Source organism: Xenopus laevis, chromosome 8S (genome assembly GCF_017654675.1).
Source record: "Xenopus laevis strain J_2021 chromosome 8S, Xenopus_laevis_v10.1, whole genome shotgun sequence".
Lineage (NCBI taxonomy): Eukaryota > Metazoa > Chordata > Amphibia > Anura > Pipidae > Xenopus > Xenopus laevis.
Genome location: NC_054386.1, coordinates 96,958,275 through 96,984,632, shown reverse-complemented (window position 1 = coordinate 96,984,632; position 26,358 = coordinate 96,958,275). Strand labels below are relative to the sequence as shown.

General features: G+C 40.7%; 1 protein-coding gene across 1 annotated transcript; it reads right to left on the bottom strand.

The window, feature by feature from the left end:
- Window positions 1–25,367, bottom strand: LOC108705499 (SLAM family member 5). Its single transcript, XM_018242379.2, has 6 exons — window positions 25,252–25,367; window positions 16,319–16,642; window positions 12,507–12,806; window positions 8,907–9,005; window positions 4,970–5,052; window positions 1–1,012 (listed from the first exon to the last, which is right to left on the bottom strand). The coding sequence occupies exons 1-6, from the start codon at window positions 25,298–25,300 to the stop codon at window positions 911–913; spliced, it is 957 nt and encodes a 318-aa protein (XP_018097868.1). The 5' UTR covers window positions 25,301–25,367; the 3' UTR covers window positions 1–910.
- Between the last annotated feature and the right edge of the window lie 991 nt (window positions 25,368–26,358).

Here is a 26,358-nt window from a genome sequence, read left to right as displayed (position 1 = left end):
TTCTTAAACCCTACGCTGCACCCACAATATGCTTCCGCATTTCCCCCCAACTTGATTCACTTCCATTCTCCATTCTGCAGCTATTCTCCACATATTACCTGACTTTTATAACTTGCTTTGCAGCATCCTCCTTCCAATACACCAATTTACCCATCATTCTACTAACTGCTGCATGATATACAAGTGGATCAGTAGAGGCCACACACAGTGGCGGAACTACCAGGGGTGCAGGGTGTACGATTAGGCCAGGGTCCGCACCCCCTCAGGGCCCCCCGACAGCTTGCGTGCCGCTGTTTCTGGGCCAAAAATCACGTACGGAGAGGGGCGGGGGGGCGACTGTGCATCCCGCATCAGGGCCCGCCGCGCTCTAGTTACGTTACTGGCCACACACAGGTAGATATGTAAAACACCACAATATATGTAACTGCTTCCATCCACTTACCCATATCTATTGTAATGTATCACATGGTGGGTGCTAGGAATAAGGGTGACCACATCTAAACTAGTTTCTTTCACTTTTAGTCCAAAGTTATATTCTCCCAGATGTCGCAGTTGCTAAATGATTCCATCAGGTTTAGCATCTTCCTGTTTTTCTCTGTACAGCTGCCCCAAATCAAAGTCTTGGCTTGCGTTTCATTCCCTGTGAGCAGAAAGTTATGCTTGGAGATTCTCCGATGTTTTTATTAAAAGATGGATAGTTATAAATAAAAGACTGATATTGCCTTCAAAGCCATTGGCTGAAATGATTTCCAGTGTATCTGCATGCACTTCCCCTTATATATATATATTATATAGACCTTTGGCTTTAGTGAATAAGGCAGCCAATACATTCCAGGATATACGAGGAACAGGGAAAATACACCGGTTTCCTGTTATTGAAACGAGAACAATGATAGGCAGGAAGATCCCTTTATTCCTGGGAAGTTCTATGAACATTCTGTAATTCGGTGTATATTGTTTGTGCCCTTGTCTCACGAGGACTGGCAGGTTTCTGTTCCAGCGAATAAATTGTCTGAAATGGAAGGAAAAATTGCAGTTAAAGTGATATCCGCACATTATAATCATTTTAGCTGTCACTATGGCCATTTTGCTCAAGGTAGCCAGCTTTGCAATTCCATTTTGGAATCCATTTTGGAAATAAAAAGAGGGACAAAAAAGTTGCTGTGGTGAAATGTTTTGGACCCGCCCATTTTGGTGGCCACGCCCCCATAATTACCATGTTCATTTTACAAAATTTGGCAGGTTATGAAACATATTTCTGTGTTTTTTTTTTTCAGTTGTTAGTTTTTTTAATGAAGGTGATTTGCCCTTTAAGCTTCTCCCAAGGGACCTGTTATCTTATATTGTTACAATTACTTATTTGCTTATCTTGAAATTGTTACAAAAGTATCTTATCTGAAGCTGTGGCTGTTCTGGGCTCTCTGCCAATTTACATTAGAAACTTTGTTTCTTTTTCTGGCAGTTCAGTGCAGAGAAAAACGGGACTTTCCAGTACAAACGAGGGACTGAGCTTTCAAAAGAGGGACTGTCCCTCTAAAAACGGTATAGAGAAAGTCAAAAACTGTAATGCATTTATATTTATCTATTTAAAAACATATATTGGGACTTTTTGTAATGTTTGTTATTGCAAGTGCCTCATCCTTATGAGACCAGGGACATGGCACAGGAGGCAATGCAACAGCTAAATCTAAAAACAGGGCTCAGACATGCACCATCCAGTTTCGTTTTGCCGAAAAATTTGTGAATTTCCTGCGAAATTCCCAAGACAAATTTTAACGCCCGCGTCAATTGGCGTCCGAATAATGTTGAAAAATTTTTTGACTTTTAAGCTGTGAGTCTCAGTTGCCCCAAGAGACTTCAATATCTTTTGTTACAAATGTATCTAAGTGTAGGTGCTGAGCATTCTGGGCTCTCTGCCAAAAAAAGCCTCTTGTTGAATTACGTTTTAGAAACTTTGTATCTTTTCCTGGCTTTAGTGCAGGAGATCAAACAGAGACTCGGGACATTTCACTAACAATACAGGACTGCGGGCTGAGCTATCAAAATTGGGATTGTCCCACCAAAACTGGGACAGTTGGGGGATATGCGATGCTGCACGGCTGGGGATCTATGTGCATACGGATTAGGAAAGGGTTAATATAGGACTGACACTTGAGCGTGACAAAGAAATAAATGGGGAGATCAAAAGGTTTTTACCTTTTATACGGTACCTGGTGGCTGTGAAAGCACCTATTATTTACTTAGGGATTCCCCTAGGGTAACCACCTGCCTAGTTTTTTAATAATGTTAAAAATGGTAGTGTCAAGTACCAAGAATGATAATAAACTTGAATTGGGTACTTAGTGATGCCTCATTGTTGCTTCCATCTTGTATTTAAAGGAGAACTAAAGCTTATCAAAGAGGAAGGCTAGAAATGCTGCACATTATACATTAGACTTCTTTACTAGCCCAAGGCAACCATAGCGTTTTAGCAGTATTTCCTAGTAACTCCCCATATTCTTGGTATGGGACCTGCTATCCAGAATGCTCGGGGCCTGAGGTATTCCGGAAAAGGGATATTTCCGTAATTTGGATCTTCATGCCTTAAGTCTACTAGAAAATCATGTAAAGATTAAATAAACCCAATAGGCTGGTTCTGCTTCCAATAAGGATTAATTATATCTTAGTTGGGATCAAGTACAAGCGACTGTTTTATTATTACACAGAAAAATCTTTTTTAAAATTCTGGATTATTTCATTATAATAGAGTCTATGGGAGACGTCCTTTCTGTAATTCTTAGCGTTCTGGATAATGGGTTTCCAGATAACGGATCCTATACCTGTATATGTTACAGTGTATGCAAGAAAGTAGTATACTGAGCATTGCCTAATGTAAACACCCCTTATACACAGGCTATATTTGCACTCCATGGGGGTTATTTACTAAACTCCGAATGCAAAAATCACGAAAAAAAAAGATCACAAATTTTTCGGAATAAACCCAGAGGATGGAAAAGTCTGAAAATCCCAGACCTGTCGAGGTTGCAAATAAGTCAATGGGAGAAGTCCAAATGATTTTTTTGATGTGCGCTGGGTTTTTGGGAATACCCCGAAGTTTTCAGGCAAAATTCTGCGTTTTCGGGTGAAAAATCAAAAAAAAAAGTGAAAATCAGATGAAAATTTCGAAACAATCGTGAAATTAGATTTTTCAAGATTTTTTTCGGATTTTTTCCTGCAAACAAAATATTCAGGAAAGTGTATTAATAAATAAGCCCAAAAAACCTGTTCGTTTTTTGGTCTGAGTTTTTTTCATAAAATATTGAGATCAATTCGGACTTTGATAAATAACCCCCTTTTTCTCGCTGACAGCTGGGCTAATGGGAAATAGAAGTAAGCAAACACACTCTAAACACACACGTAAATGGCTTTTTATTGAAGTTCCATTATAGATGGAAGTGTTTGCAGGCGCCAGGTTTCCCAGAAGTCGATCATTGAGCAGATGGATAATGAAAACGTAATGGAAAGAGATGAGGGCGAGGTTGCTAGGGGAGCAGATGAATTATTCACAAGAGATGATCAGCAGCGACTTCCTATTGTATCCACATTCCCATTTACTATTATTAAAGGAGAAGGAAAGGCTAAAAGTAAGTAAGCTTTATCAGAAAGGTCTATATAAATACACCAGTAACCCCTCAAAGTAATGCTACTCTGAGTCCTCTGTCAAAAGAAACAGCACATTTCTTTCCTTCTATTGTGTACTCATGGGCTTCTGTATCAGACTTCCTGTTTTCAGCTTAAACCTCCAGGGCTAGGGCTTGAGCATGCTCAGTTTGTTCCTCTCCCTCCCTGCTGTAATCTGAGCCCAGAGCTATCAGTGAGCAGGGAGAGACTCAGGCAGGAAGTGATGTCACACCAAGCTAATATGGCAGCTTCTAGAGCTGTTTACTCAGGTATGGTAAAGCATTCTGCAGAATAAATATAGTGTTATAGCTTGCACTATTGTGGCTAATCTGTTGGCAATAAACTGCTTTGGTAGCTTTCCTTCTCCTTTAAAGAACTAATATACCTACAGGCCTATATTTATGTCATCTCTTTATACAGGTTGTGACATAAACTAGGAAGTTGTCATGGCACTGGAGGGTGCCCTGTTTGACTACTGTTGAAATCAATGAGGGGCATTGGTGGCCCACCAAGCTAGTAATGGACTGCACTACATATTGCTATGTGTCATTGTCCCTAATATACACCAGGACGATTATTAGGATTTGCTCCAGCTGCCTGCTTAAACTGTCAACACATCCAGCAGCCAATCTAGGCTAAACACCAGATGATGTGGAATTCTCTCCCTGAATCAGTGGTACATGCTGCTACATTAGATAGCTTTAAAGGAGAACTAAACCCTAAAAATTAATAGAGCTTAAAATACCATATTTATACACTGAACTTATTGCACGAGGCTAAAGTTTCAGCTTGTCAATAGCAGCAATGATCCAGGACTTCAAACTTGTCACAGGGGGTCACCATCTTGGAAAGTGTCTGTGACACTCACATGCTCAGTGGGCTCTGATTGGCTGTTGAGAAGCTAAGCTTAGGGCTCGTCACTAATTATCCAGCAGAAAATGAGCTTCCCTGGCTGTAATATAAGCTGATGCTACAGGTTTGCTGATTATTCAATTCTGGTGCTAATTGCACTGGTTTCTGTGCTGCCATGTAGTAATTATGTGTATTAATTACTAATCAGCCTTATATTGTGACATTTCTATTCTATGTGTACTGTATATTGTGAGTGGGTCCCTAAGCTCAGTAAGTGACAGCAGCACAGAGCATGTGCAGTGAATCAGCAGAAAAGAAGACGGGGAGCTACTGGGGCATCTTTGGAGACACAGATCTTTATTGCTAGAGGGCTGTGGTTGCCTTGGGCTGGTACAGAAGCACAAAACATCATGTACAACACTGTACCAGAGAACACTTGCTGATGTTTCTTACATACTTTAAGGTTTTTGTCCGATTGACACGTATGAATCTCTATATACTGAACTTCGTTGAGTGGATCGATGACAGTAGATGGAGGCCCTGTGTAGAAAAAAATAAAAGTTTTCAATTAAAACGTTCATCCTTCCTTCTAATACTGTAATCTATAAACGTCGTCAGTCTCAATCTGTATTAAAGAGGAGTTTATGGGTCATAAATGGATTAAAGGGATCCTGTCACCGGAAAACATGTTTTTTCAAAACACATCAGTTAATAGTGCTGCTCCAGCAGAATTCTGCACTGAAATCCATTTCTCAAAAGAGCAAACAGATTTTTTATATTCAATTTTGAAATCTGACATGGGGCTAGACATTTTGTCAATTTCCCAGCTGCCCCAGGTCATGTGACTTGTGCCTGCAATTAAGGAGAGAAATGCTTTCTGGCAGGCTGCTGTTTTTCCTTCTCAATGTAACTGAATGTGTCTCAGTGGGACATGGGTTTTTACTATTGAGTGTTGTTCTTAGATCTACCAGGCAGCTGTTATCTTGTGTTAGGGAGCTGTTATCTGGTTACCTTCCCATTGTTCTGTTGTTTGGCTGCTGGGGGGGAAAAGGGAGGGGGGTGATATCACTCCAACTTGCAGTACAGCAGTAAAGAGTGACTGAAGTTTATCAGAGCACAAGTCACATGACTTGGGCAGCTGGGAAATTTACAATATGTCTAGCCCCATGTCAGATTTCAAAATTGAATATATAAAATCTGTTTGCTCTTTTGAGAAACAGATTTCAGTGCAGAATTCTGCTGGAGCAGCACTATTAACTCATTCATTTTGAATTTTTTTTTTCCCATGACAGTATCCCTTTAGGTTTGAATGCAATAATGATGGTTTAAGGGTCAGTCTCAAAGTTAAATAGTATGGTGGGCTTGATCAGCTGCTTATTATGAACACAGAAACCCAAAAAGGAGTGGCCTTAAAATGAGTGAGGTGAGGTGGGGTGGTTTAAAGGAGAGGTATGACCTCATTAGTATGGGACTGAGTATTTATACCCAGACAGCAGATATGTGAACAGCACTCAATAGTAAAAATCCAAGTCCCATTGCGATTGCTCCAGTTACATTGAGTAGGAGAAACAATAGCCTGTCTAAAAGCAGTTCCATTGTGAAGTGCTGGCTTTTTCTCAAAGCACATGACCAGCAAAATGACCTGAGGTGGCTGCCTATATACTAATATTACAAATAAAAAACACATTTATTGGTACAATTTTAAATGGTAGACTGAATTATGTGCAATGTACACTGTGTAATTTAGTGATAAAAACTACACCATAAAAATCTTGATACAATCCCTTTAATATCTTATACTTTCTAAACTTGTGCTTCCCTGCATAACATATAAGGACTTGTCATGTCAAGTATTGCTACTATTGTAGGGTGGGTGAGAGACTGAGCATGTAACCCCTGTAGCTACAGAGTCACTAAAAGTGCTGTTTTGTGATAGGATGTGCTGTTTTTGTTTTACCCATAAGTAATAGTGGGTGAATACCTTTCAATGGGGCTTAAGCTTCAATACATCATTTATAGTCATGTAGTCAGTTTCATTATTTGCATAAATTAAACCTTAATGGCTCTTACACACGGCATTCTGGGCTGTGCTCCACTGTGTTCTGTTTAAAGCTATTCAACCGCAGAGGAGTGCAGGCCCAGATGCACTCAGTTGTTACCTATGGTGCCGTCCTCACGCAACATACTGTTAGGCACTTACATGTGTCATTGTGAGGACGGCACCATAAGGAAGAATTGAGGGCATCTGGGCCTGAGATTGAACCCCTTTATACGGAATGCAGGGTAGTGCAGCCCAGAAAGCCCGTCTAAGAGCCCTAAAATAAAATTGAATTCCAGTATTCCCCTCTCCTACTTTGTTTTTAAAGGGGACTCGTCACCCAAAAAAATTATTCAAAATCCTATTTTATCACATCAGTCAAAGAAAATGAACTTTAATTAGACTATATAAATTATTTGAATATTGTTTCCTTCAGTCTGGGATTTCAAAATTATAGCCAGCAGGCAGGAGCCATTTTGTGGACACTGTTATTAAGACAAGCCTTGTATCATCTCAGAATCTTGTTTGTGCACCAGAATGGGGGACCTGATGTCCATCCCCATGCCCTGGTTACACAATTAAATGGTAAAGAGAACTGGGGGAATGTGGGGAGAGCAGTGACATCTAAGAAGTGCTGAATTGAAAGTGAAAGTTATTGTCTGCCCCGCCTCTATGCCACGGGCATAGAGGAGGGGCAGACAATATTTGATTGACAGCTGAGATGTTTAAATGAGCTTACAACAGCTATGAATGCTTCAATAAAAAATAGAAATTGGATTTCATGTTTAATTTGAAAAGGACTTTTATTATACAGATTTTTATGTCTGGGTGACAGGCCCACTTTAAGTCAATGAAATTCTTTGTTTGACCCTTTCCATGCATGAGTTTTTGTTCAATCTGGATCCGGTATTGTATAAAAAGTAATCCTCAAGCTGTGCTGGTACATTAGCATTGAATGGATTTATACTTCCTTGGTTCCCCCGGTAGTGTTCTGCCCCCCTCTTACTCCAATCCCAGTCTTGTTCTCAGTCTGCCACCCCCATCCCATGTCCTGCACCTTGTGTCTCATTCCCTTCCCCTTTAGATTGTAAGCTCTCTTACATGGGGTCTCCCCTTTTGTACCTGTACTAGTTTTTATGTATGTAACTCTGTATGTAATATGTATGTAATTCATGTGATTACTTTGTATAAGCACATTTATTTTACAGCGCTGCACAATATGTTGACACTCTGAAAATAATTGTTAATAATAATAATCTAAAAACACAGGGACCCCCTGGGACATATGGGTGTTTTCCACTAATTGTAGATTAAAGCACTTTAGAGAACTGCCATTGCTGTAGACATGTACCAAAACAGCAGTGATTGTTTAATAATACTGTATGATACCCACTAGAGATGCACTATTTTGGATTCGGCCGAACCCCCCTAATCCATTGTGAAAGATTCAACTGAATACCGACTGAATCTGAATCCTAATTTGCATGTGCAAATTAGGGATGGGAAGGGGAAAACCTTTTTTAATTCCTTGTTTTGTGACAAAAAGTCTGCATATGCAAATTAGGATTCGGATGAAAATGCAGGATCCTGGCCGAATCCTGAACCGAATCCTGGATTCGGTGCATCCCTAATAGCCACCCCTGCACTCAAGCAATCTAGCTCTTTACAGGGCATAGTTCCCAAGGGCTAAGGAATGTGATTTACAAAAAAAAGGCACAGTTATGGCAGCTATTACAGGCAGGAGAAGTGCAGAGACATTTAAAAATTCTGCAATGACAGGCAGGGTGGAACGTGGAATAAATGGGTGTATTGTTCCAAGTTTTTTTTTGTATTTTGGGCACTCCAGAGTAGGTTGTAATTGACCCCTCATGCCTGTGAAGTATGGACAGGACTGCCATCAGAAATCGCAGGGCCCCCTGGGCTGCGCCCACCGCAAGCCCCACCTATAGGTCCGCCCTCCCCACCCCACAGGTCCGCCCCCCACCACACAGTAAAAAAACAAAAAATATTGGTGGCTAGGGTTCCCACATGTTAATAAAAAAATAAAAAGAAATTAGTGGTCAGGGCCCCCATAAAAAAACATTTGTGGCCAGGGCCCCCCCATTAAAAATATTGGTGGCTAGGACCCCACATGAGAAAAAAATTGGTGGCCAAAATTGGTGGCCAGGCCCCCCCCCACACACACACATTATAAGAAAATTGGTGGCCAGGGCGGGGGCCCGGCTGCGCGTCCTGCGCCAGGGCCCGCCCCCCTCTAGTTCCGTTTTTTGCTTCTCAATTTTATTAACATGGGCCTAATACTATTAGGGCCATGTTAATAAAAGCACAAAAAAAGCAATGAATTTAGATAAATTACCTTTCTTTCTTTTCTTCATTGCTCTGACGTACCATGCGATGGATAACAGGAGAAGAGCCAAGAGCAAGATAATCAAAAGAATATAATGTTTCCTTGAATCTAAAATGAAGAGAAAATTCACTTATATAGGTGCAAATTGCAACTCTCAACATTTTGGAAATAGAAAGAGTGACCACACCCATATTTATGGCCACACCCCCTAATTACCATGTTCATTTTACAACATTTGGCAGGTTACGAAACTTTGAACACATTTCTGTACTTTTTATGTGTTATTACAGTTTTGTTAATGAAGGTGAATTGCCCTTTAAGCTCAAGTCACAGTTTTTCCAAAATACCTGCTTGTCTTAAATAGTTACAATTGTTTCTTTGCTTATCTTAAATTGTTACATTTTTTTTTCTGGCTGTTCAGTGCTGGAGATCAAAGAGAAAGTCGGGACATTTCAGTAATAACGTGGGACTGCGGGTTGAACTGTCAAAATCTGGACTGTACTCTTTTACTCCATTTGCGTTTCAGTGTGTTTGTTCAGACACAGCATGTTGTATTCACTTGCACTTGATGCGCGCTCAGCTATCAATAGAATATAGGGTTGTGTTTGGAACAGAAAAAATGCGCTTATAAAAAACCCTGTTAAATGCAATTTATGCAAGCACCCCTATGTAAGAGCCCTTAGATGCAGTTATAATAAACACATTATATTACATTAAATTATAATTTTTTATCACAGTCACTGTCCCACACCACATAGGAGGAGCAACAAACATTATTTGGAATTGTTCATTTACTACATTGCTCCTTAACATTGTACTTGCAGATGCCAGTGGCTGGATATACAATAAATGTGATATCAAGGCTTAGCTGAAACTGTTCCTTAATTATTTTAATTTTAAACAAATTGTCATAGGCTTCCCTCACTATTTTAATCAACTCTCAATAACTATGTAACTATGTTCATTTTTTAACGTTACTGTGCCTTTAATCAGCTGTTTTCTTCAGTGTATACAATTGAGGAGTTTCAAGACTCAGCTCAATCTAGTCAGTGGCTGAGACAGGTATGGTACATAAAGGTTTACTTAAAATTATGTGAACCAAATGCCAGGGCCAGATGAAATCCACACTCAGGTAATGAGAGGGCTTAGTTTTAACCTGACCTCTATTTCTGATTTTCTCGCTTTCATCTGGTATGGTGCCTAGAGATTGGAGGAAAGTTGAAAGGGATAACGATCTCAGCCTGGCAATTATAGGCCAGTGAGTCTGAAATCTGTGGTGGGCAAATTATTTGAAGGCTTGTTAAGGGATCACATCCAAAATTTTGTCCAAGTGAATGGCATTATGAGGAGCAATCAGCATGGCTTTATGAAGGATCGGTCATGTCACAAATGTGATTGCATTTTATGATGAGGTAAGTAAGAGGCTGGACAGTGGGGGGGCAATAGATGTGATCTATTTGGATTTTACCAAAGCGTTTGATACCGTGCCCCACCAACGACTGCTTTCTAAACTAAGGTCTGTTGGGCTTAAAGGAGAAGGAAAGCCCCAGGGCGCAAAACCCCTCCCCCCCTCCCGTGTATTGCCCCCCCTCCCTCCTCCCCCCTGGCCTACCCCTCCCGCTGGGCAAATGCCCCTAACTTGTTACTCACCCCTCTGCGCAGGTCCTGTCCACGGAGTTCACAGTCGCCATCTTCTCCCACGCGCGTCTTCTTCCTGCTCTGACCGGCGTCTTCTGGCGCATGCGCAGTAGGAACAGGTACCGGTACAGCTCTATTGCGCATGCGCCGAATGTCACGAAGTTTTCTTCGTGACATTCGGCGCATGCGCAATAGAGCTGTCTTCTTCCTGCTCTGACCGGCGTCTTCTGGCGCATGCGCAGTAGGAACAGGTACCGGTACAGCTCTATTGCGCATGCGCCGAATGTCACGAAGTTTTCTTCGTGACATTCGGCGCATGCGCAATAGAGCTGTACCGGTACCTGTTCCTACTGCGCATGCGCCAGAAGACGCCGGTCAGAGCAGGAAGAAGACGCGCGTGGGAGAAGATGGCGACTGTGAACTCCGTGGACAGGACCTGCGCAGAGGGGTGAGTAACAAGTTAGGGGCATTTGCCCAGCGGGAGGGGTAGGCCAGGGGGGAGGGAGGGAGGGGGGGCAATACACGGGAGGGGGGGAGGGGTTTTGCGCCCTGGGGCTTTCCTTCTCCTTTCCTTTTTCCTTTCCTATCCACGTTTGCACGTGGATAGGAAACTGGCTACAGGATCGGGTACAGAGGGTGGTTGTTAATGGGACATTCTCTACTTGGAGTAAGGTTCTTAGTGTGGTCGCCCAGGGCTCTGTATTTGGTCCACTTTTATTTAACTTGTTCATTAATGACTTAGTAACATAGTTATATAGTTAAAACAGGTTGAAAAAAGACAAAGTCCATCAAGTCCAACCCCTCCAAATGAAAACCCAGCCCCATACACACACCCCTTCCTACTTTCACATAAATTCTATATACCCATATCTATACTAACTATACAGTTTAGTATTCACAATAGCCTTTGTATTATGTCTGTCCAAGAAATCATCCAAGTCCCTCTTATAGTCATTAACTGAATCAGCATCACAACATCACCCGGCAGTGCATTCCCCAACCTCACTGTCCTGACTGTGATGAACCCCCTACGTTGCTTCAAATAAAAGTTCTTTTCTTCTAGTCTGAAGGGGGTGGGGCTCTGGTACAGTGATACCCCTATGGGGTAAATTTATCAAAGAGTGAAGTTCCGCCACTAGAGTGAAATTCCGCAGCTCTCAATTCATTTCTATGGGATTTTGAAAGGCGTATTTATCAATGGGTGAAAGTGAAAGTTCACCCTTTGATAAATACGCCTATAAAAATCCCATAGAAATGAATGGAGAGTGGCGGAATTTCACTCTAGTGGCAGAACTCCACTATTAACTTCACTCTTTGATAAATATACCCTTCAGGGTATTATTAGGGGAGGGTATTGTAAATAATGTCAGTGTTTGCAGATGACACAAAACTATCAGCCCAATTAATTCCATCCAGGATGTGACACTTGCAACAGGAAATAGACAAACTGCCAACGGGGGCAGATCCTCTGGCTAAACTAGCAGTTAGGCAGGATATACTGAAAACATTAAAGATTGAACTTGATGGGCGTGTGTCTTTTTTAAACCTAATGTAGTGTGTTAACCTCTCTCAAATCTTTCCTAGTTAGAAGAACATCAGAGCAGCCTCTTTCTTTCTCCTGACAACTTCCTTGACTACTTGGTGGTCAGACTGGTGGGAAACTGACCAGCAGGTGGCGCTGTTGTAACCAAATTCATTCATATTAACAGTACATGTATCCCTTAATATCTTGGAATGAAAAAAAGAATAAATAATGAATGTACATTACAACATGGGTTAGAATATCACTCTCATCAATTTTACATTCACTTGTTTTAAAGGTTTACTTATCCTTTAACTGCCTCCTTCTACTCTAACACTTACATAGATGCCACTGATGCCAATAAGACCCTGATAATTATTTATGAATATAAAACCAACATTACTGCAGTATGCATTGCATTGCATTGTATTACATTGAATGGTACCCACCATTGATTACTTTTGTGCGTCTGATATCAGGGCAGAATTCCCGAGGGGTAATAGAGACATTTTTGTGATCAGCCGGGTTGTGTATGAAGCACAGATACTCCCCATCCCAGGATTCAGGCTGCAGTGACACACGGATTGTGGTACCATTGGTATAGGGCTGGTACTGCTCTTTGTGTCTGTACATCCAACTGTAGGACAGAGCTGATGGGTTTGTTGGGCCAGAACAAAGAAGAGTGAAATTGCACCAGTCACTCGTATTCTGCTCCATCTCCATCTTTATATCTGGGCTGGGAACTGGTTCTGCACAAAGAAACTAAATTAGAAAAATAAGAAATCTGAAAGGATCTGAGAACACTGGGATGAAATGCTCTTTTATAAAAAACGGTTATATTCCTAGCTATGGATCTGTTTCTATTGAAGGAATTAAATGGACACTTCTACAACATTATCATCCCTCTCAGAAATCTGTCTTGTTTCATTCTTTCTTCGTGCAGCATTGTGTCAGAGTCAGTTATTTTCAATGATAGATCTAATACCTTGTCTAGGGAGCATGCTCTGTATCTAACTGTCAATCAAAATCAGACTCCGACTCCTACATAAAGAGGGACAGACTGCTAAGGGTGGGGTAGGGTAGATTAACTTCAGGATAGTCTCCCCTTAAAGGGATCCTGTCATCGGAAAACATGTTTTTTTCCAAAACACATCAGTTAATAGTGCTACCCCAGCAGAATTCTGCACTGAAATCCAATTCTCAAAAGAGCAAACAGATTTTTTTATATTCAATTTTGAAATCTGACATGGGGCTAGACATTTTGTCAATTTCCCAGCTGCCCCTGGTCATGGGACTTGTGCCTGCACTTTAGGAGAGAAATGCTTTCTGGCAGGCTGCTGTTTTTCCTTCTCAATGTAACTGAATGTGTCTCAGTGGGACATGGGGTTTTACTACTGAGTGTTGTTCTCAGATCTACCAGGCAGCTGTTATCTTGTGCTAGGGAGCTGCTATCTGGTTACCTTCCCATTGTTCTGTTGTTAGGCTGCTGGGGGGGAGGGGGTTATATCACTCCAACTTGCAGTACAGCAGTAAAGAGTGACTGAAGTTTATCAGAGCACAAGTCACATGATTTGGGGCAGCTGGGAAATTGACAAAATGTCTAGCCCCATGTCAGATTTCAACATTGAATATAAAAAAATCTGTTTGCTCTTTTGAGAAATGGATTTCAGTGCAGAATTCTGCTGGAGCAGCACTATTAACTGATTCATTTTGGAAAAAAAAATTTTTCCATGACAGTATCCCTTTAAGGAAATAATAGGCTTCAACTGTAAAATCTGCTGACAGTGTTGTGTCCATTAGACTTTCCATTATGAATTAGATAAGTAAAATTAATGCATTTAAGCTACACACAGTCACTGGTCCATTAAGTGCAGACAATAAAATAATCACCCAGCTCAGATTTGCACATTGCTAGCCTACTGCGGCAATTTACTCTTCACAAAACCTTTCTTCTAAAATATATAGTTTTAAAAATGTATGATATTATTCCCTATCATATACTTATCCTCAGTAAGCCACGAACCTTGTAAACTGTTAACAAATAATACAGTAGTTGATAGAATTCTGAGCTGTATTGGATATCCAGAAAGTAAGGAATTGCAACAGTTGCTGTGTGACAGAATTAATAGAGCTGACTGAGATAGTTCTGTACTATTTATTAAAGTTCAAATACCAAAAACTCAAAAATTACTGTTTTTTTTATGATAAAATCCCAACTTTTTGTGAAAAAAAAACCACTCAAAAACATTTGTGATTTATTATACTCCGAGGATGGAAAAAGTCAGAATCCGAAAATCCGAAATCTCAGACATGCTGAGGTTTTATATCTAAGTCAATGTAAAATATCCTGATCTGCGCGGGGTTTCGTGCAAAAATCCAAAGATTTGATGGCTTCCGGGGCAAAAATCTATACTATTCGAAGTTTCGTAAGATTTTGACGATTTTTTTGTTTTTTCCTGCACTGGAATTTTTTGGGAATATGCATTGATATATAAGAAGAAATAATCCATGCAGATGTGGTCGGAGTAGATTTTAGAAAATAATGAGATAAATTTGGACTTTGATAAATAACTTCCTGAAAGTCAATTCTACTAATGCATCCAATGTAACAACAGTTTAAAGGGTCCGTCAATGGCCTTGACCAAGCTGCTCCCATGATGGTGAGAAATATAATTAATTAATTTTCAAATTACTAAAGATCTGTTAAAATTAGAAAACTACTGGGAAAAAAAGTTTTGTGAAGACGAACTACCCTTATAATATATAATGAGATGTGGTCAACCACTAATCCCTGCATTCTACTGGTTTGGGCAGCATAAATAGGTCACTGTAACATAATTGTAAGAGACATACCTGGTGGTCTAGTGGGGGGACGGCAGGGACCCCTGCCGCCCCCTCGGCGGGGACGCCCGCCGCGTCTTGCGGGTTCGGTTAGGCCGCAGGCGCCGGATTGCGTGGGCGCACGTTAGGCCGCAGGCGCCGAATCTCTAGGGCGCGCTCGGCGCGCCTCTGTGATATTTAAAGGCACAGGCGCGCTGACGCGCAAAGGCCCATTCAGACTGCTGACTGATGCCCGTGATAGAACTTGTTTCTTGTGGTTCCTGAGCCTTGTGCGTTTGATCTGTTCTGAATCTAGTCTGTTTGATTACCCGTGTTTGACCCAGACTATTCTGCATTCTGTATCCTGACCCTCGCCTGCCTACGACAACTCTACCTGCTTAACCCCTTGATTGACAACCCGGTTTGATCCTTGCCTGCCTGACGATTCTTGATATCCGCCTGCCTCGACCCAGCCTGTCTGACGATTCTCTTGCCTGCTCCATTTGTACCGGGACCTTCGGCCCAAAACACTCTGCTAACAGCCGTGCCCCTTCGCCAGCCAGAACATCTCGCCTTGCACCCCTCGTTAAGTCCAGGTGGCACCCAAGTAAGCTGAGGTCTCCTCCCGAAGCCCAACGGTGGTCACACTACTGGTGAAGCCGAGCCGAGACCAGGGTGCTTGGCATTTGTTCTGGTATCGGGTGCCGGCCGTGACAATAATCTTGAGGGTTCTCAGTAGTTAGGGCAGAGACACACGGCCAGATTCGGGGAGATTTGTCGCCCGGCGGCAAATCTCCTCTCCTTCGGGGCAACTAATTTCCCCGAACTGCCTTCCCCTGCCTTCCCTCCGGCTAGATAATGTATGTATGTAAATCACCGGAGGGATGGCACTCAGAGAGCTTAGTTTTCTGAAGTCTCCCGAAGTTGACACACGAGGAAACTTCAGAAAGCTGAATCGATCCAACTGCCATCCCGCCGTCGATTTACATTCTAGCCGGCGGGAAGGCAGGGGAAGGCAGTTCGGGGAGATTAGTAGCCCTGAAGAAGAGGAGATTTGCCGCTAGGTAACTAATCTCCCCGGATCTGACCGCGTGTCTCTGCTCTTAGGCATTCAAAACAACCTTTTTGCTGCAAGATCATCAGTTAATAGATAGCAAGGCATTACTGTATCAGTAGGGTATCAGTGTACATAGACAAAGCAGGCAGATGGCCAGTCGGCAGTGTAAAGGTACAATAAATATGTTTAACAGATGAAAAAACCCAGGATACAGAAAAATGATATGAGTGGTGGATGGTTTTAAGAACATAAAAATGATCTGCAGATGAAGCTGCACTGGGATTATTCTTATTGTCTGAATGAAAAAAGAACCTTTTCCATATTTCAGCCACTTATAGATATAGACAAGGATATCTTGCACTACTGCACAGTCTAATTACTTACCATACACAGTGAGATTAAATGTCAGATCTATGGTTTGTGTTGTGCCTTGAAGTGTAATGAATGCAATGTAACTCCCGGTATCCTCACTCCTCAGTTCCCTGATCCACAACCTTGTTCCATTGTTATCAGCCTCCAGTCGATGGGAGAACTGACTGTGCCGTATACTGAGCTGCTGGTTCCTAAAATCTGCCAGTCTGTGTCTTGTTCCATTGCTGATATAATGCCATAATACTTCTTCTACTGGATGTGCCAAGTGCTTAGTGGGGGACAGACTGACAGACTGGGTTATTAGCCCATATACCTGGATTGGACGGACTTGACTTGCTGCAAAGGAAAAGAAGACTAATATTTACTAAATACAGAACAATTATTTGCAGGCAATTACTCACAATGAATTCCCTGCTGCTTGCAGAGAGTTATATAGTAGTACAAGTATGGGACCTGCTATTCAGAATGGCTGGGACCTGGGGGTTTCCGGATAACGGCTCTTTTTGTAATCTGGCTCTTCATACTGTAAATCTACTAGAAAATCATGTAACCATTAAATAAACCCAATGGGTTGGTATTGTTTCCAATAAGGATTAATTATATCTTAGTTGGGATCAAGTACAAGCTACTGTTTTATTATTACACAGAAAAAGGAAATCATTTTTATGAATTTAGATCATTTGATTATGATGGAGTCTATGGGAGATGGCCTTTTTTTAATTTCGGAGCTTTCTGCATAACAGGTTCCCATACCTGTACAAAGAAAAACAGCAATGGTGCATTTCCCACAAAGCAAATTTGCTTTTTTTGTGAGATCCATGCAAATGATAAATCAAGTGGCCTATAAATTATATCTGCATCTGCCTATGGATACATTAATAACTATTGAGAAAAAGGAAGAGAAAAAGTTAACCCTTGAAATTGCACCACCCCATCCAGGAGCCTTGAAACCCACGGAACAAGGTTAAAACGTAACTTTTACTGATAATTGATTAAAAAAGATGAGTCCAGAAGAGCATTTAAAACCAAGTTAGACACAGGGAGACAATGAACCCTGGTTGGGTAAAGCGAAATTTGCCACCCCTGGGTCAAATGCAACGCTAATATATAGAATCTTCAGTGAGCCACTCCAGTCTATAATAACTAACTGCAATGGCGTGGTGTGGAACACAACTGCGATACTCGCATAAAGCAGAACAAAACAGGGGTCTCACAGGCTGTGAACAATATGAGCAACCTCTCCGTTTTCCCCTTTGTTAATCCACCACCAAACAATTCGTAGTCTGAATAGATCCGCCACCCATTTACCCTCAAACCTACCCCTCCATTGCTTTGGAGGAATTGCTATGTCTAGGTGGCATCAAAAATTGATCCACTAATTAATGATACAGAATTGATGGTGGCAGTGGCGTAACTAGATATTACTGGGCCCCACAGCAAATTATTTTTCAGGCCCCCCAAAATATTTAGCAGTTGACTTGTTTTGCCAATATTTATTGAAACTGTAGATGAATTAGGGCCTCATGGGCCCCTATAGCTCCTGGGCCCCCCTGCAGCCGCAGGGTCTGCTTCCTCTATAGTTACGCCCCTGGATGGTGGTACTTTGTCGGCGTGAGTCTAGACTACCCTGGCAGCGGTTCTGTAGATCACCCACCCCTTCACCCACAGAGATTCCCTCCCATTTGTGGAGCAAAGCCGTGGCCTAAATAATTAGTGATTCAGTCACCCTGCCTAACCAAACTAAAATGCGCCTGACGCGCGTTTCGCCCGCATTACGCAGGCTTTGTCAAAGGCATTTGGTTGCCGAAAGCTCGCCCCTATAAATAGACGAGCATAGAGCCGTTGAGATTCAAACCGGCCAATCACGGGTCGTTGCGTCACTGAAAGGAGGATCAGACCCGTCACTCAACCGACTGCGCCGGTTCGATTAGAAAGAGGCTGCTCTGATGTTCTTCTGCTTAGGAAAGATTTGAGAGAGGTTTCTAATTATTTTCCTAAGCAGAAGAACATCAGAGCAGCCTCTTTCTTTCTCCTGACAACTTCCTTGACTACTTGGTGGTCAGACTGGTGGGAAACTGACCAGCAGGTGGCGCTGTTGTAACAAAATTCATTCATATTAACAGTACATGTATCCCTTAATATCTTGGAATGAGAAAAGAATAAATAATGAATGTACATTACAAAAGTGCTTAGAAAAGCCCCCTCATCCATTTCATATTAACTTATTTTAAAGGTTTACTTATTCTTTAAAGTGGGTAAAGTAGTAATAGAAAGGCAGACCACACATGAAGAGATAGCTTTAGAGTCAGAAAGTCAATGTTTCTCAGCCAGAGAAATATATGAGCTATTAGAGTGTAATTCAGCCTACACTAACCAAAGTAAACACAATAATAGGGTATTATAATAAGAGGAGCTGCGTTTGTACGTTGTCTAATAACCCATCGCAGCCAATCAGATAATTGATTTCAAGCTTGTCACCCATAACTTCTACCTGCTGATTAGTTCCTATGAGTTTCTAGACCTGGGACAAATTTTATATTGAGGAAAGCTGTCATTGCAATGTCACCCCCCGGGAGCTCCCCTTTCTACGTACTCCAGAAGATGCCAGACCTACAGTAACTATCTGGTGGCTACATTTATGCTACAGAATATTCTCTACCCTACGGAAACACTCCAAAAGAATGCTGCTCCATGGTTTGAAAGATAATTATATATACAAGATGTTAAAATCACTGTATGACACAATGAGGCACATTTATCAACACTGGGCAAATTTGCCCATGGGCAGTTACCTATAGCAACCAATCAGTGATTAGCTTTTTAAAGCCAGCTGCAAGTAGAACAATGAATGCAGCAATCTGATTGGTTGCTATGGGTTACTGCCCATGGGCAAATTTGCCCAGTGTTGATAAATTACCCCCAATGGTGTAAGTGACCTGCATCATCCAGACAACAATAAAGTTATACACAGCTGAGCACAGGTGATCACCTAAAAACCACAGGCACTTTTTGCTGGGTTTTTTTTTATGTGTTTAAGGGTAAGTCCACACTGGGCGTTTTGGGGAGATTTGGTCGCCTGGCGACTAATCGCCTCGTTTTTGTGCAGACCAATCTCCCCAAACGACTTCCCTGAATCTGCGCCGGCTAAAAGGAAAAAACTCCGGCGCTAATCACACGCGTCGATTCGTTTTCCGAAGTTTCCGCAACTTCGGGCAACTTCGGACAACGAACCGTCGCGTGTTTTTTCAGGTGGCGTTTCTGGTCTTCCCTTTATGGCAGCCGATTATCCCACCCGTTGCACTGTTACACTTAAATTGTTACATTTATTTGTTAATAAAGATTCAATGGATTGGTTTTCAGAATGTTAAGATTATGTTATGTAACTAATAGTATTATTGTCACAGCTGTTTGCGGGTAATTGTTTTTGGTCCTTGCCATTTGGGTATGGCCAGTATTTTTTTCCCTGTACATGCCCATCGCGGCTGCGGTGACTGGCATCTGTGGTAACCTGGGCTTGGTATAACCTGGCAAGGATAGGTTTATCGGTTTTTGGCAAATATGGTTTTAATAAAAGCTGTGGCCGACCTCCACCCAATGCTCTACTCGAATATAAATATTCAGTATATACCTATTAGTGTCATGACCTTGCCTTGCAATCATTTACCAACCCCCGCAAGTGATATGATATCATTGCAGTTATGTCAAGGTGTAATTATGTTGCCTTATGTTATATGAGAGCATTGCATATATAACACTGAAGCAATGGTGCCTTGATGTTAAAATCATTAAAACTATACCCCCCGAACAATGTAGGTCTCTATTAAAAGATATTGCATAAAACAGCTCATATGTAAAACCCTGCTTCATGTAAATAAACCATTTTCATAATAATATACTTTTCTAGTAGTATGTGCCATTGGGTAATCCTAAATAGAAAACTGCCATTTTAAAAAATAAGGGCCGCCCCCTGGGATAGTACCATTCACGGTGCACACAAACATACCATACACGTTAGGTCACATGAGCCAATTGACAGAGTTGAGTCTTTTGCATCCACACCTCTTCCTGTTACAGTTAGAGCTGCAGTATTTCTGGTCAGGTGATCTCTTCCTGTTACAGTTAGAGCTGCAGTATTTCTGGTCAGGTGATCTCTTCCTGTTACAGTTAGAGCTGCAGTATTTCTGCAGCTCTAACTGTAACAGGAAGAGCTGCAGTATTTCTGGTCAGGTGATCTCTTCCTGTTACAGTTAGAGCCGCTATATTTCAGTTCAGGTGATCTCTTCCTGTTACAGTTAGAGCTGCAGTATTTCTGGTCAGGTGATCTCTTCCTGTTACAGTTAGAGCTTCAGTATTTCTGATCAGGTGATCTCTTCCTGTTACAGTTAGAGTTGCAGTATTTCTGGTCAGGTGATCTCTTCCTGTTACAGTTAGAGCTGCAGTATTTCTGGTCAGGTGATCTCTTCCTGTCACAGTTAGAGCTGCAGTATTTCTGGTCAGGTGATCTCTTCCTGTTACAGTTAGAGCTGCAGTATTTCTGGTCAGGTGATCTCTTCCTGTTACAGTTAGAGCTGCAGTATTTCTGGTCAGGTGATCTCTTCCTATTACAGTTAGAGCTGCAGTATTTCTGGTCAGGTGATCTCTTCCTGTTACAGTTAGAGCTGCAATATTTCTGGTCAGGTGATCTCTTCCTGTTACAGTTAGAGCTGCAGTATTTCTGGTCAGGTGATCTCTTCCTGTTACAGTTAGAGCTACAGTATTTCTGGTCAGGTGATCTCTTCCTGTTACAGTTAGAGCTGCAGTATTTCTGGTCCGGGAATCTCTGAGGCAGCACACAGACCACCATGAAATGGTGGTTCAAGACAAGAGTTGTAACAGGGCAATATTTGATTAGATATATATACCAGTTTAGTAAGATTCTTTAATCTGATATAAACTGTTTCTTAAATATTAATTTTGGGGGTATAGTTTTCCTTTAAGCAGATTAATACCTGCACATGGCTTGCATTATACCTTTTATTTATGTAATGGCTTTGGCATTTCTCCTAATATTTTTTTGCTTAAATCTAATTTTTCTAATAAATGTTAGGGTTAAACAATATCTAACACAGAGTCCTTTTTATTGAATTCCTGTCTGCCAATGATTCTGCGGTGTGATTGTTTGATATCCCTGAAGAATTTTCTTTAACAGACACATTTTCACTCTGGAACCCCCCCCCCCCCCCCGATCTCCTCATCAGAATGGAATGTTTCATAGCAACTCATTTCCTGCCTCTGGAGAATTTGTTTATTACATCTCCAGCTCAAATCTTCTGTAACGGTTGTGGTCTGCTTTTTTTTTTTTGCTTCAAATTAAAATCCAATCCAATGTCTGGGTGTTTTAATGAGGTGCATGCTGGGGTGCATTCCAGGGGATGCATTTGTGCCTCCCACTAGAGATGGGCGAATAAATTCACCTGGCGCAAATTTGCGGCGTATTTCCATGTTTTGCGACATTCGCAAATCTCCTGTGAAAATTTGCCAGCGAAAAATATTTAGGTTGCGCATCCCAAAAGTTGCTTGCGTCAAAATCGCCGCACGTCAACACTATTCGGATGCCCATTGACTTTAACGCCAGCGTCAAAATTAATGGGAGCGACTTTTCAGACGCGCGTCCAAAATTGGACATGGGCGTCAATTTTCGAGTTTCATGATTTTTTTCGGCTAAATGAAACGGCAGAAATTCGCCCATCACTACCTCCCACCTATTGTGAGTGAGGCACAACACATTGAGAGTGAGGCACAACACTTTCTGCTTCATTCTAAAAGTACAGAGAACTGTGTGTCAGCCCTTGCAGACCCTTTTTGTGGCCATTGCATAATAAATATTAGTGATGGGCGAATTTGCGCCGTTTTGCTTCGCCGAAAAATTTGCAAATTTCGCGAAACTGTGAAAAATTCTCGAAACGGCGCCGGCGTCTCGGTTTTGACGCCGGCGCCCGTTTTTGACGCCAGCGCCCGTTTTTTCGACGCCGGCGAATAAATTTTTGTCGCGAATTTTCGCGGGCGTTTCGCGCCTGGCGAATAAATTCGCCCATCACTAATAAATATTAATGTGTACTTAAAAAAATGAATAAACGGCCTTCATATGTAACGGATATAACATGCACTAAGAAGGATATTCTAAGGGGCAAAATAACTGGCAACATTTAGTTAAATCAGCCGATTAGTATTATTTGTTTGCCAAATTTACTATGTTAGGGGTTCTTTGTGTTCCTATATTGGGCCAAAGAGTAGTGATGGGCGAATTTATTCGCCAGGTGCAAATTCACGGCGAATTTGCGTGAATTCACTGCAAATTTGCGCGATTCGCCACCAGCGAATAAATTCGTGAAACGCCCGTGAAAATTCGCCGGCAAAAATTCGCAAAAAAAATGGACGCCTGCATCAAAAAAACGGGCGCCGGCGTCAAAAACTAGATGCTGGCGCCGTTTCGCGTTTTTTTGCTGTTTTGCGAAATTCGAGAATTTTCCAGCGAAGCGAAACGGCGCAAATTCGCCCATCACTACCAAAGAGCTGTTCCTTACTCTGATTACAAAAAGCAAATAGAAAGTGGATTACGAAGCCAGTATATTAAAAAGTGTACAATTTATTACTTATATATAATCTCTAAAACACTGGCCCGGCCAGGAAACACAATGAATAATTTAAGAATAAATATACACAAAAAACAATTATAGATTCAATCCAGGTGGATAATCACTTTTCCTGTAGAGAAAAATCAAGTAACTGTTCCTTGGTTGCGGTGTATGCTTGTATTTTGAAAAACAAGAAAAAAGTTGTGAATTGTAGTTCAACAAAAAAGATAAAGTTATTTCAATTGGGGTTGTGACCAAGATTTTTTTTCTCCCAATATGGCGAAGCAATGAGGTGTGCAGAGTGCTTTACTGAGTGGATAAACAGGCAGATTGATGAATGGTGAAATGTAGAGAGCAAAACATTTTTAGGGGATGTATTGGGGCGTCCCCCACTCCCTCCTCCTTGCCAGCTGCAAAAGCCCCCCAAAATAGATTGGAATAGTCTCAACAGATTCTAAATTCCGGAATTCCTCGAGAGCACAGCCGGATTTTGGCCCCAGGACGCCAAATTTGATGCAGCGCATCGGAATTTTATGCCGCGCATCGGACGCCCACCCCAGACAGACAGACAGACAGATAGATAGATAATAGATAGATAGATAGATAATAGATAGATAAATAGATGATAGATAGATAGATAGATAGATAGATAGATAGATAGATAGCAAGTTAAAGGGCAAGTCAATCCCAAAATAAAAATGTTGCCTAATAAAAAAAATAATTCCAGGCAAGTTTCCTTTATACATTTATTAAAATTTCCCAGTGCTTTTAAAGTTATTGTAAAAACAGTTGTTGTTGAAAGCAGCATTTTCTTATCTCCTGCTTGTTGCTTTTTAAAGGATGAGTAAACCTTTAAAATAAGTGAATATAAAATTGATGAGTGCACTTTTGTAATGTACATTCATTATTTATTTTGTTTTTATTGCAAGATATTAAGGGATACATGTTCTGTTAATATGAATGAATTTTGTTACAACAGCGCCACCTGCTGGTCAGTTTCCCACCAGTCTGACCAGCAAGTAGTCAAGGAAGTTGTCAGGAGAGAGAAAGAGGCTGATGTTCTTCTGCTTAGGAAAGATTTGAGAAAGATTTCTAATTATTTTCCTAAGCAGAAGAACATCAGAGCAGCCTCTTTCTCTCTTAATATCTTTCCCTTAATATCTTGGAATGAAACAAGAATAAATAATGAATGTAAATTACAAAAGTGCTTAGAATAGCACTCTCATCAGTTTTACATTCACTTGTTTTAAAGGTTTACTTATCCTTTAAACAATGTTGCAAAATACCAAATTTCCCAGAAAACTCAGGTCATAAATCAGTTCTCTTGTCTCACATTGTACAACAGTCTGAGTCACCAGAGACAGACACTGCTTTCTAAGGCAATACATAATACAAATAACTTAAAAACCATAGAAAATTTGTAATGAATGTATATTGCGAAGTTGCTTTGAATTCTGTTTACTTTTATTAGGCAAAAAAATATATTTATTGGGTTGACATTCCCTTTTAAGGGCATTTCAGCGGATTCCCACATGCCGGCCACCTCCGCGTTTACATAACCAGGCAGTGCTACACACCGGGGCAGATTAATCAAAGGTCGAAGTGAATTTTCGAAATTTCAAAGTATTTTTTGGGTACTTCGACCATCGAATAGGCCAAATTCAACTTCGACTTCGAATTGAAAATACTTCGCATATTCGACCATTCGAAAATCGAAGTACTGTCTCTTCGACTTCGCCACTTTAATCCTGCCGAATTGCTATCGTTCGAATCGATCGATTATATCATTCAAATCGATCGATTGCCACGATCGATTTTACTTCCACCGAAAACGGGCAAAAAATTCAAAAAGGAAACGTTCGACTATCGAATTTGGCCAATTCGATGATCGAATTTCGAAGTTTTTTAACCCTTGATAAATCTGCCCCACGGAGTGAGGCTCGGTTCTGTTAAAAATATATTTTTTTTATAGTAGCAGCAGTTGTACATCAGAAAGCATCAAGTGCCTATTGCTTTTTTGTTGTAAAGGAAGCTCTTTGAAATTCAGCAAATAAAGAATAATAGAATAATATCCCGCTTGTGTTTTCTTCTCTCACAACAAAACCTCTAACTGGGTCTTTAAACAATATAAATCTCAAGATGATAATACTTCTATCCTGTACAGACTGTTGGGAGCTTCTCCCATAATACAGAGAAAGGAGCGTGTGTATTTGCATGTTACGACAGGGTATAAAAAGAAAGAGACCATGATAAAAAGAAGTGCCAATCCAGTACAAAAGATCTTGGCACTGTCGGCTAAATGAACATCAGGAGGAAGATGGAAACACTCACCATGAGAAGGCAGGTAGTAGAGTAACAGAAAAACAAGTAACAGTCCCATTTTGCCAACTCCCGTCTCAGTAAAGCTTTAAACTCCACCATGAAACAGCTTGAAATGAGAGAAACAACGGGAAATACAAAGTGTAACTTGAGTAGACTGTAATGACTATGCTGTTGCCCCCTGTCTTGAGTATAAGGGTACTGAATTAGTATGGGTTTAGCTGTCCTGAATATTATTATTATTATTATTTTTTATTATTTTACTTTTTTTTATTTTTTTCAAGAAAAAAAAAAAAGAAAAACACAGAAAAACAACATTCGCTATACACAGCATTTTAGAAGAGAGAAAAATAAATAAGTAAATAAACTTAAAAAAAAATAGATTTAAAAAAAAACAAAAAAGCAATCAAAAACATTGAAAAAAAATCGAGTACTAGTGATGTTATAGAAAACGCATGCCCGTGTTCTTATAGGAGATATATACCAGTGTTATTATAGGAACAAATGCCAGTGCTATTATGGGACAATGTGTCACTATTATAAGCAGTTGTGCGTGTTTTTAATAAAAAAAGAAAAAAAAGAAAACCCCAAACACCCTAGTCTCCTTGTTATTGTGAGGGTCAAATATCCAATCTATTATAGAGTGCAATCACCAGTATTATTGTCAAAAACAAGTAGTGTTATTGTAGTGAACAGGTATCCATACTATCTGTAGAACCAAGTGCCAGTGTTTTATTATCAATGTCAGTGATATGTGAAGGACAAGTAGCAGTGTTATCTTAAAAAACAGTACTTAGTGTTGTGGTTATTCTAAAAAAAAAAAAAAAATAAATTTATATTATAGCACCCGTGTTACTGTAGGGGACAAGTGCCGGTGTTATTATGGGAAACAGGTGTTATTTAAGTTTTTAGTTGTTGTTTTACATATATTTTAGTAGGCATTCACTTATCTATAACATCCATTTCCAAATACATCGAAATATATATATTTGAAGTAAGCGCCCTACGAAGGTAGAAGAAAAAAAAAATTATAAATAAAATAAATAAATAAATAAATAGAAATAAGTAGAAACAACTATATATAGTAAAGATAAGAATAAAGATAAGAATAAGATAAGA

What these genes read in the sequence shown, in the direction of transcription:
- LOC108705499 (XM_018242379.2), bottom strand. Translation starts at nt 25,300, where the DNA reads ATGGGACTGTTACTTGTTTTTCTGTTACTCTACTACCTGCCTTCTCAT. An exon ending in ATTTAATCTCACTGTGTATG is followed by an intron (nt 12,807 to 16,318) that starts GTAAGTAATTAG and finishes TTCTTTGTGCAG; the next exon opens with AACCAGTTCCCAGCCCAGAT. An exon ending in AATGAAGAAAAGAAAGAAAG is followed by an intron (nt 5,053 to 8,906) that starts GTAATTTATCTA and finishes TTTTCTACACAG; the next exon opens with GGCCTCCATCTACTGTCATC.